Source organism: Phascolarctos cinereus, unplaced genomic scaffold, assembly GCF_003287225.1.
Source record: "Phascolarctos cinereus isolate Bilbo 61053 unplaced genomic scaffold, phaCin_HiC Scaffold_4;HRSCAF=312, whole genome shotgun sequence".
Classification (NCBI taxonomy): domain Eukaryota; kingdom Metazoa; phylum Chordata; class Mammalia; order Diprotodontia; family Phascolarctidae; genus Phascolarctos; species Phascolarctos cinereus.
Genome location: NW_027555847.1, coordinates 464,707,067 through 464,719,299, shown reverse-complemented (window position 1 = coordinate 464,719,299; position 12,233 = coordinate 464,707,067). Strand labels below are relative to the sequence as shown.

General features: G+C 33.3%; 1 protein-coding gene across 15 annotated transcripts in view; it reads left to right on the top strand.

Annotated features, from left to right (window-relative positions):
* Nucleotides 1-12,233, top strand: part of CSPP1 (centrosome and spindle pole associated protein 1) — a 141,288-nt gene that overhangs the window by 96,334 nt on the left and 32,721 nt on the right. For 12 of the 15 annotated variants that reach the window (XR_013486215.1, XM_078153368.1, XM_078153367.1 and 9 more), the window contains 4 exons: nucleotides 988-1,140; nucleotides 4,473-4,585; nucleotides 8,791-8,940; nucleotides 9,445-9,594. Coding sequence is in view for 14 of the 15 variants with exons in the window: in XM_078153368.1 (XP_078009494.1) it covers nucleotides 988-1,140; nucleotides 4,473-4,585; nucleotides 8,791-8,940; nucleotides 9,445-9,594 (566 nt within the window). In the remaining variant the exon portion in view is untranslated. The remainder of the gene's footprint in view (nucleotides 1-987; nucleotides 1,141-4,472; nucleotides 4,586-8,790; nucleotides 8,941-9,444; nucleotides 9,595-12,233) is intronic. The other 3 variants (XM_078153373.1, XM_021002068.2, XM_078153375.1) reach the window with 1 other exon arrangement.

The following is a 12,233-nucleotide window of genomic DNA, read 5'->3' as shown; positions in this document are numbered from 1 at the left end:
GAAACAAAACTCCTGGATCTCAGGGACTGTTTATCTTTGTATTTTCAGGGCCTATCAGAGTGCTTGGAACTTAGTAGTCACTAAAAAATGTTTATTGAATTGAAAATGAACCAAATTGCCTCTCCCGCATATCTGGATTCTCATGGTCAGCTATTTCCACAGTTGATCATCCTTGGATCCATCCTCTCAATCCCACCAGTGACTATTATGTCACCTGCCTTGCCCATCCCTAATCTGGGTTAGCCCTTTTCATATGCTTTTTCCACTTCTGAGATACTAAGTTTTTAGGGGAAAAAAAGGATATTTGTCTGTGTACATGTTGTATTTCCCTTGTGCACGATGTATGTCCCTGCTCTTTGATGGCAGAGACAGGTTAGTCTTCAAGCATCTCACCCAGTGCCTTACACATAGTGACCACTTAATTATGGTGTGTTGAAGTGAACTGACCCATGTTTCCAAATCTTAGATTCTTATTTTGTGATTATTGTTTGTTACTACGGGAAATTAAGTAGAAAAGATAGACACCAACTACATTCAGTTATTATTGCTATACTTATTTTACGGCTTTGTTACGTATTAACAGATCAATTTAAAATAGAATTACCAAATTCTGAAGTCACATTAGATAAATATTAACATAACTATGTCTAATTGTATGTAAAATTATCATGTTGTTTGATTTTTCATGAATACATACTATAATTTCTCAATTTCTTTACTAATTTCCTTTTTGACATTATAGGATCATTTCAGTTAAGGTTTTCCTGTAAGTTTTGCTAATTACAATAAAATTTCAGTACAATAATGTATCACTTTTTCTTTACCATTACTCTTTTTTTCTTATTTCAACATTTTGTATTCTAATATAAGAATGATCAAATATTGTTTATTTTAAAAAGTACATATATTTGTACACACACAAATGTAGTAAGCATAACAATTTGGAAATGTATTTTAAAAAATAAATGGCTTATTTTTCCCTCTTAGCTGATTTGAATAGGATGCACAGACAAAATATAGATGCGTACCATAACCCAGATGCAAGAGCACATGAAGATAAAAGGGCTGTTGTCTCTCTAGACCAAAATTTAGCCACTGCAAATGCTGAGAACCCAGAAGATCCTGCAAATACAAATTCAGGTTTTTAATCACATTCGATTTTATTACATTTCTAATATATCACCTGTCTTTTCCTCTTAACTATGAAAGTTCTATATCATGTCCTAGTAAGAATCTTTTTATTCTTGTGATATAAAACAAGTTGACCAAGCTATTTAAAACAGATTTTTCTTCATAAGTCTCTCTTTGTCTGTTTGGCATTACTCTTTAGTTGGCTGCTTAATCCTCTAGCTGCTTCTCAGTTCATATCGCTTTTGTTTGTTGATTTTCTTTTTGTTTGGACTGTTTGATGTGGGAGTTTGTTTTTTGGGCAGTGTAGGGCCAAATTTACAAATTCCAATAATGTTATTATTACTTCATATTTGTTTATTTGTGGAGACTGTGTAGAGTAGTAGCTGGAGTCAGAAAAACTGGGGCTGAAATTCTGCCTCTGACACAGTAACTCTCACCATGGGCATATATGTCACTTACACTCTAGATTCTCCAGGCAATGTCTTAAGGGCTTGAGTTGCTCAGCTGAATCAGTGGAAGGAATTTCTACACTGAGAATTTCTTATACAAATGAAATCATAATTTGAAACAAAAAAAATAAATAAATGTATCCTTCCAGGAGAAGTATAAGCTCCCTGAAGACAGAGACTGGTTCATGTTTTTCTTTGTATCCTTAGTGCCTAATATAGTGTCTTTTATATAGTAGGCATTTAATACATTTTTACTAAATTAAATTTTGTTTGTATATGTGTGTATATATGCAAAAATGTATTAAATGCCTGCTATATAAATTGATGTTTTGAAGGTTGAGTTTAACATCTGCCACTTAAAATTCAGTTTCATACTGTTTCAAGTGTAGTTAGAAGCCTTTGAGCCATCCACAAGGCACAGTAGGGAGAACTGGACTTGCAGTCAGAGAGCTGAGTGTGAATCCTGCCTCATTTGCTAGCTCTCTGTGACCCTTTTGTGGCAAGTTACATAACCTCTTTCATCTTCAATTTCTTCATCTAAAATTGGGATAATAAACTGGGATTTTTGTGAGGATAAAATGAGATAACTTATATTAAGTGCTTTGCAGACCTTATGCAAATGCTACATGCTGTTATTGTTAATATAATAAAGGTAATAGAAGAAATCTTGGAGAAACCTTCATTTAAAAGAGACCTGGAAAGAGATGATTTTGCTTAGTCTTTTGTTTTGGAACACTTGTGAAAAACCATTCTTATTTTGTTCTTTTTCTGGTTTTAGCTGTTAGTAATAGAGAGTTTAGGAAACTCAGATTCTCTGACAAACAAGAAAGAATCCTGAAGATTCCTTTCTTTGTATATTAGTCTGTCAACATTTATTTAGTATTTTCTGTGTTCAAAATAGATTGCAAGGTGCTAAATAACTGTGAGAATATAAAGTTATTCTTGATATGCCACTATTATTTCCTGCTGTATTTTGTCTATTACTACTAATTCTGCTGTTAATGAAACAGATTTTTATTGTATAGTTACTTTTATTCTTGCGCTATCTATGCCTTATACTTATGCTTAGAGATTAATGTTAAATCTCTATCTCCTCTCTTTGTTTTGATTAAACATTAAAACACAAATTCCATAAAATTTAGTTCTGGAACCATTTATTGAATGCTTATTATATGTAAACCCCTCTACTAGAAGATATATATTTTTTTCACTTTTTAGATAAAAGGTATTTAATACATTAGTGCAATTAAAGTATTTTGTGTGATTAAAAAAAAACTTCATGCGCAGATTTCATTCATTAAATAAAAGCTAATTTTAAAATATCGCATCAGTGTTGAACATCACCCAGTTTATGCTAAAGTACAAGCTTTGTTATCTCACTTTTGGAGGACATAGGGAACTCAGAATTCCAAAAGGAATTTTACAAATTATAAAACAGCCTGGTTTTCGCTGGTTTTTAATCTTCATTTGGGCCTATTTCCCAAATAGAGGGGAGCTTTCTTCTTAGTTGCTGTGTCTTCTTATTTTTAGATCGATTCTTCTGTTGGCTAATATTTATTTTGGGACCTGCTTTTTACCTGTTGACTTTTTTCTGTCTCATATTTAAGCAGCACTAGACGTTCCTCATGTTTTTTTTTCCCCCTAAGTAATTTATCCCAGACTTCTCTTGTAAATTTCCTTCTAGTTATATCTGCCTATTTTCTCATCCTATCCACTTCATTTGAGTTCTAATCCTTTCCTCCAGGGTGTAGACACTGTACTTAATGTTGTTTTGTTAGCTTAATTAGCATACTCTCGATTTTATTAGAGTTATGCTGAAGAGGAACTTCATGATGGAAATTCGGTGTTTTTAATGCAAAAAAAAGTCCCAATGAGAAAAGTGATTGACAATTTTGTTTTTTTCTTATGCTAATTCTTTTATTTTCTGTTATTTACTTTTAAAGTATTTAAAAAAATTTTTTTACCTTTGCCTTTGGTTAATTTTAAACATATAGACAAGTAAACAAAATAAGCTAGTCATGATAGTCAGCTCAATGGAAAAGTAATTAACATGTTCAAAACCAAACGATTAAGAGAAATTTAGATATTGGAATGTAGCTCCTAAGACTGAACAGAGATTTAAATGTAGATGAAAAAATACATTTTCGGGGCATAGCCTTTGGAAAGGCTTAATGGCACTGTTTTTTAAGTACCTGTGAAATTTCTTAATGCTCCAAATTAGATGTGATACTGTTCATACTTGAAATCTTTTATAAGCAAACATTTTTTAAATTTTACATTCTTTACCTGATTTTAGAGGAATACTTTTTAATTCCTACAGAAAATCTGTAGCTATAGAGATATAGTAAAAGGAATAGTCCAAATTTTATTTAACATGTAATTGATGGAATTTATCTTTTAGGTTGAGTACATTAACAAAATTAGTAATTTTAAATGCTGCGTATGTGTTTATATATGTGTATTAGGTAAGAAATTCTCAAAGTGTTAAATGTCACCTCCTAAATAAAGGAAATTCATATACATCAGAATCCAAATGAATATTTTATATATGTAAAATATCTTTTCAAAAGCCTTTTCTACAGTGATGACTTTTGCCTAACAGTATTTTTCTTTCACCTCTTATTTTTTTGTGTAGGTATATTTTTTGTTTCAGCTGTTAGCTTTGTTTGCATTTCGCTGTGGCTTTACCTTTTCTTCTATTTTATCATATTGGTCTGGGTTTGTTTGAATTCTGCTCTCTCACTCTTACCTCTTCTCTGCTGGAATGACAAGTTTAGTATATTTTCCCAAAAGAAAAATTGAGAAAATCTTTTTCCTTTTACCTTTGTTTTTAAGATAAGTTTTTATTTGAGCAGATGCTAATTTTAAATTTTGTAAAATATCTTTTTCAAGGTCAGATAGGTACACAGAGCTCTCCTTTTGCCCGGGGAAACATTTTTGGTGAGCCGCTAACTGAGCTTCAGATTAAACAGCAAGAAGCTTACAAGAATTATCTTCGTTTTCAGGTGAAATATACTATTTTATCATACAGATTTTATTAAATATACACATTCTGCTAAATATGTAATAAATATTGCTAAATATAAAAAGATACTTTTATCTATTAAATATATTTTAAGTTCTAAAATGTTGATTCAGATATTTAATGTAAAATAATTTATATTATAAGGTCTATATGAAATATCACATTTTATTGGGTAATAAAATAATAATCAGAATTCATATGATGCCTATAAAATAGCACTGTATGGGGTATAGTTTGTAAGCATTGCTTTATACATAGCAATTCATTGATTATATATAAATGGTATATGGGAAAATGAACATTTTCACATTGTTAAAGCAAATCACATTTGCATGCTTGTCACTATAGCAATTTAATAGGCCATATGCGCTGACAGTTCTCAATTCAACTATTACCTTATAACAAACTGTATATTAGGTAATTTTCTTAATCTGAACAATGTATAGTTGCAAAATTCTCACCTTCTATAGTCACAAAGACCTGGCTTGTCCAACTGAATTATATTCAAAACAAGTTTCCTAAGAGTGCTGTAATTTTTAATTCTTCTTTTCTCTTACAAAAATGCTCTGTACATCACTCCTTTTTCACTAATTACTGAGGAATTAGATGACCTGACTTACGGCAACCTATTGAATGTTACTATTAAATCGTTATATTTGGAAGTCTGTGCCTCAGATTTGTTTTCTGTTTCAGATGATTAATATTAACAATGGAATTTAAAATAGGAAAATTGTTATGTGTTTTTATATTCTGAATATGTATATATCCATACACATATATACATATACATGTCCATAAATATACACACACATATGTAGATACCACTGAGATACCAACACCCAACCTATTACTGTCCACTATATCCAAATTATTAGTTATAACGATAAGAAGCTCCCGTTATTCAGCTTTTCCAGCTGTGTCACATCCTACTTCATCTCCTGCCCAAACAGCATACATATGCCTGATTGAGGCCAAAGTGATACCTGGATTCTGGAATAGGTAAATGCCTATTACAACATGTATTCCTCACCATTTCCATTTCTTTGTTCAAACTTCAGTTAATTTCTGTTCACAGAGTCTTTCTTACTCAAATGTATAGTCTTATCATCATTAACCCCCTTTTTCTTCACTTTTTCCTTTCTACCTCCTGCTCAATTAATTAACTTAAGGAAATCTCTTTCCATCTTTGGTCCATTTTGTTTATATCCCTTACCCCATCACCTTCCCACATCTTCCTATTTTTCCTTAATTATTAACATTCAAGATAAAGAATATTTGAATAACAAATAGTTATTCAGTTTTAGTGATTTTTAAAAAAATTCAATTTGTAGCATACTATTTTCTTCTGTTTCTCTGTTTGGGATATGGTATTTCAGCTGTTTTATGAATTGGAAAGATTTTTGTGGACTAACTTGGAAATCTAGCCACCACTTATAATATCGTCTCTAAAAATTATATTGTGAATTAAAATGGCCAATTTAGAAATTATCTTTGATAGCGTAATTCATTTTTAAGTTCTGTCCTTTTTTTTTAATCTCAGCTTTACTACTGTTGCACATATCTCACATCCAATCCCTTTCTACTGCTAATCCAATTATCCTAGACTGTTTTTAATCTTCTAACTCACTCTCTTGATTGAGAAAAGAGATCTGGGCTTCCTCATTGCTAATCCAATTATCTTAGACTCTTTAATCTTTTTCTCTCAGACAACATGTCACTCTCTTGATTAAAAAAAGAGATCTAGGCTTCCTTATTGATAATCAGTCAATCAACAAATATTTATTAAGTAACTGCTATGTACCAGATATTTTGCTGAGCATTATGGATACAAAGAGAAAAGCAAAACGGTCATTGTCCTTAAGGAGCTTACTTTTTAATGGTGGCAGGAATGGGTATGTACATTTAGAGGTATAGTTAGGACATAAATCAAAGGCACTATTACCATCAGAGGAAGCACTGGTAGCTGGGGGACAGGAAAGACTTCTCATGGGAGATGGCACTTAAGATAAGTCTTAAATGAAACAAAGGAATGATTTCAGTAAATGGAGGCAAAGTAGGAGTGCCTGCATCTGGGGCAGCCAATAAAAGGCATGAAGATGGGAGAAGGAATGTTTTGTGTAATGAAGAAGTAGGCCAGTATGGCAAGACTATAGATTGTGGACAGGAATGATGTGTAAGTATACAGAAAAGTAGGAATGGATCAGATTTACATGTCAAATACTGGAGTTTATATTTGCTGTCTGTGGTGATAGGGAGATGCTAGAATTTATTGAATGGGAATTGGGGGATAAGATTTGTACTTTAGGAAAATAACTTTGTTGTGTCTATGAAAAATAGATTACAGTAGGGAGACTTGAGGTTGAGAGACCAAATAAGAAGTTATTTCAATATCAGGAAAGAAGTGATGAAGACCTGAAGTAGAGTGTAAATGGTGGGAAGGAGCCATATCCAATACATGTTGTGAAGATAGAAAGGACAAGATTTGGCAACTGATTGTCTATGTGGTTTGAGTTGAGGAGCTGAGGTTTGAGTTGTAGAGTTGAAGATGATGCTAAAGTTGAGAATCTGAGTGATTGGAAGGATATTAGTACTCTGGGCAATAATAGGGAAGCCCAGAAGAGGGGGTAGATTTGGGGGGGGGAAAGGTGAAACTCTGTAGCCTGTCATTTGAGACTTTTCACAGTCTGACCCCAACCTGCCTCTCCATTCTTGTTTCCTAACTACTCTCTATTTCGAACTGTCTGCATCAAACTTCCATTTAGCTCCTGCTAAACAGAGCCATTGGAGGCAGCTAGATGGCCCAGTGGGTAGAGTGCTGGACTTAGAGTCAGGAAAACCCGAGTTCAGTTCTGGCCCCAGACACGCATTAGCTATGTGACCCTAGGCAAGTCATTTAATCCCTGTTTGCTTTAATCCACTGGAGAAGGAAATGGTACACCACTCCAGTACCTTTGACAAGAAAACCCATAGGGATTCATGAAGACTTGGACACAACTAAATGACTGAACAACAAAAACATACTCACACATTCTCACACATGTGCTTTTGCTCACATTGTTTTATCTCCTTTTCTCCTTTCCACGTACTAACTCATATACTTTCTTCTAAGGTCAGATAAATTCCCACCACCTTTCTTCAGCAGTAGCTGCCCTGTGATCTCTCCGTATCTTTCCCACATCTCCCTCCTGAGTTCTGTGTCTGCTAGACATCTCCATTTCGATGTTTTATAGCTACCTCAAACTCAACATGTCCAGAACAGAACTTGGTATATTTCTCTCTAAACACTTTCTAACTTCCCTATTACTGCCCAGAATACCCCCATCCTTCCAGTCACCCAGGTTCTCATGTGGTGTCACCCTCAAGTCCTTACTCTCATACCCTCCACATATCTAATCATTTGCATAAGGACTATGAATTTGGCGGCTCTGTGGAGGATGAATTGGAGAGGAGAGAGACTGCAGGAAGGGGAAACAGGAAACTGTTGAAGTCCTCTAGATGAGAGGCTAGAACTAGGATGGCTGTGCTGTCAGTGAAGAGAGAAGGGGCTAAATGTGAGAGGAGATGCATCTACAACTCGAAGACTGCTTGGGTAAGAATTGATCTGGCTCCACAGTTGAGAGCTAACCTGGGTGACTAGAAGGCATCCTGAACAGAAATAGGGAGCTTAGAAAGAGAGATTGTTGAGTTTGAGGTGCCTGTAGGACATATAGGTGGAGATGCCTACCAGACAGTTGGCAGTGCAGATCTGGAATTGCATGGGAGTGATAGCTCTAACTACGAGAACTGATTAGGATAATACCCTGGGACAGTTCTGGAGCACACCCAGGATAGGGATTATGGTCCATAAAAAAATTTTCTGAGAAGGTTAAGTTGTTTAACATAACAACAACCACAACAAATGGGATATCTCAGCACTTAAAATCATGGATGCATGTTTGCAGAAGTGAAGAAGTTTAAAATGTGGCACTTGCCTGAAAGAATTGTCAATGCAAAAATAGTACAGATTTCTTATTTTATTTTGTATTTTACCTAGGGGGCATGTAGATAAGCCCAATGAATTTATAGACACAATGAAAGATAATGACCATGGTTGTGAATAGATTGTGTAGCTTATAGAATGATAGAGAAGATAGTATTCTAATTAGTCAGTAAATGTAAAAATTCATATCTGGATTTGTTTTCTAGATTGAAGAAAAAAAACAAAGGGAGGAAGCAGAGAGAGAGAGGCAGAGATGTGAAGAAGAGAAAGAAGAAAAACGTTTAGCAGAACAGAGGGCCAGAATTCAACAAGAATATGAAGAAGAACAAGAAAAGAAAAGGGAGAAAGAGGAGGAGGTGTACCAATTTTAATCAACTCTTTTTTTTATCATAATGCTTAAAATTTTATGAGATTAGAAGTGTTTAGTTCTTTATTAGCTTTTACCTGAAAAAAAGTGAGTTCAATACATGATGTATGTCATCACAAAAAGCATTTTGGAGCTTATTTTAATCTTTCAGAAAATCTTAAATTAGTATTTACTTATTTAAATATATATAATCTAATGTCATAAACATATTTATTAATGTGAAAGATGGTGACTTTAAATAGAAAAAAAATTTTTAAAAACCAAAGTTATTTTTTGTTGATCCGTGACAGTTTAATATTAAAGATAGTATAAAAATTTTAATGAAGGACAGAGTACTTGAATTTTTTTTTTTAAAGAGGATATAAACTTTCAGTTTGATCCTTTTCAGGCAGTTAAAATGCATAAGGGGCTGTGTGCCTTTGTGTGAATTTTTCTATTAATAATGATTCTTAAGCTTTATTTTATTTTGGTGCCCTTAAAAATATCTTTACAGCAAAGACTAAAAAATGAAGAGTTGATACGGTTAGCTGAAGAAAGAAGAAAAGAGGCAGAAAGAAAGAAGAAAGAAGAGGAAAAAAAACATGATTTACAACTTCAACACTATTATGAACGAAAAAAACCAGTTGAAGAACAGACAACAAAGGTATGTTTGAAACAAAAATTTCAAAGAAATTACTACAGTAAGAGACTTTTAGACCAGCATCAGAGGAAAATATGCTTTGTGCTGTCAAATCTATGTGAAGATGATGCTATAGACCCATTACCAGTATACGTTTTGAGGCCTTGATATGTTTGTTATTTCTTCCACTAAGAGGTAAGTCATTTTGCTTGTTTCCCTTTGTGACCAAGGGCACCAGCTATAGAGATAGCTAGTTTGAGACAATTGACCTATGGCTGTAGAACTTTCTTTCTACAAAGCTATTTTCCCTCACATTCTTGTTTATATATAAACAAGGTGTATTGTGATATAAATATATATGTATATATATATCACATTCTAATTATAGCTTATTTAAGAAAACCTGAAATTTGAATCTATATTAAAAATACATTATGTGTGATTATAAACTTTTAAATTGAATTCACAACGTGGTTTTGTTCATAAGCAAAGCCCCTCAATGCATCTAGAATATTATTTGATTTATACAACTTTGATTCATATCAGATTTTCAGAAGCTTTTTCCTAGACTAGAGGACAGGGAAACCTTATATTTATATATTCTTTATATTTCTTCAGTGCCTAATATAGTCATCTTTGCAAATACTTAATGAATGTTTGTGGATTGATTAGGAAAGGCATCTATTGTGTAAGTAAGACTTGTAGTGCCACACTCTTAACTAGCTCAGACTCTTCCTCTAGTGACTTGATGCACAGACTATAAGATTTTCTTCCATATTTTAGTTATGTCTGACAATTGTAGCAAATTAATCAGCAAGTATTTCTTTTTTAAAAATTTTTTTAAAAAAATTTCTTTTGATTTATCAACAATCACTTCCATATGCTTTTGAGTTTAAAATTTTTCTCCCCCTTCCTCCCCACCACCCTCCCCAAGACAGCACACAATCTGATATAGGCTATACATTTACATTCCTGTTAAACATATTTTCACGTTAGTGATGTTGTAAGAAAGAATTAGAACCAATAGGAGGAACCACCGGAAAGAGGAAACAAAACTCAACAGAAGAGGAATAAAAATAGCAAACAGTATGCTTCGATCTGCCTTCAAATTCCATAGTTCTTTCTTTGGATGAGGACAGCATTTTCCATCACAAGGCCTTTGGAGATGTCTTAGATCTGTGGATTTCTGAGAAGGGCTAAGTCTGTCAACGTTACTCATCACACAACATGGCTGTTATTGTGTACAATGTTCTCCTGGTTCTGCTTACTTTACTCAGCAACAGACCATACGAGTCTTTCCAGGTTTCTGTGAAGTCAACTTATTCATCATTTCTTATAGCGCAATAGTATTCCATTACATTCATATACCACAACTTGCTCAGCCATTCCCCAATTGATAGGCATCCTCTAATTTCCAATTCTTTGCCACCATAAAAAGAGCTGCTATGAATATTTTTGTACATGTGGGTCCTTTTCCCGTTTGTATGATCTCTTTGGGATATAGCCCTAGAAGTGCTATTGCTGGGTCAAAGGGTATGCCCTTTTGGGCATAGTTACTAATTGCTCTCCAAAATGGTTGGATCATTTCACAACTCCACCAACAATGCATTAGTGTTCCAATTTCCCCACATCTTCTCCAACATTTATCATTTTCTTGTTTTGTCATGTTGGCCAATCTGATAGGAATGATGTGGTACTTCAGAGTTGTTTTGATTTGCATTTCTCCAATCAATAGTGATTGAGAGCATTTTTTCATATGAGTATAGATGGCTTTAATTTCTTCATCTGAGAACTGCCTGTTCCTATCCTTTGACCATTTATCAATTGAGGAATGACTTGTATTCTTATAAATTTGACTTAATTCTCTATATATTTTAGAAATGAGGCCCTTATCAGAGAGACTGGTTGTAAAAATTCTTTTCCAATTTTCTACCTTCCTTCTAATCTTAGTTGCATTGGCTTTGTGCAAAAGCTTTTCAATTTAATGTACTCAAAGTTATCCATTTTGCTTTTTGTAATACTCTCTATCTCGTTTGGTCATGAATTCTTCTGTTCTCCACAGATCTGATAGGTAAAATATTCCTTCAGCAAGTATTTCTTAGCACCTATTTAGCTAGAGTTCTTTTTTTCCTTTTTGAAGCTACCTGTTTTATTTTTGTTTAACTTATTATTTGATTTGAATGTTGAATATGAGGTTTGTACCATCCTTGTCTCCTTGAGGAACAACTTGTGTTTATTGTCAGAACATAGGAATGTAAATGTTAGTGAATACATATTGTATCATTAGAATTATTTAAAAAATAAACTAGAGACAATCCATGTAATTTAAAGGAGAATTTGAAGAATCTAAAAGATCATCTGATTAACTGATCACTTCTGACTGTTTACATTAATTTGAATCCTCAAGAATAAACAAATGACTAATGATTAAATTGAGATAAGATTAAGTTTTTTAAGTGGGTGGAAAGAGTTTCTAGTGAAGTTAATCAGTCAACAAAGCATTAAGCATCTTCTACATCCCTGACAATGGGCTACTTACTGAGTTTACAGAGTTGGAAATGAAAACTGTGGTTAATAATTAATAAAAATTTATTAAGCATCTTCTGTGTCCCTGATACTGGGCTACTTGCTGGGTTTACAAAGACAAGTGAAAAATGTAACAG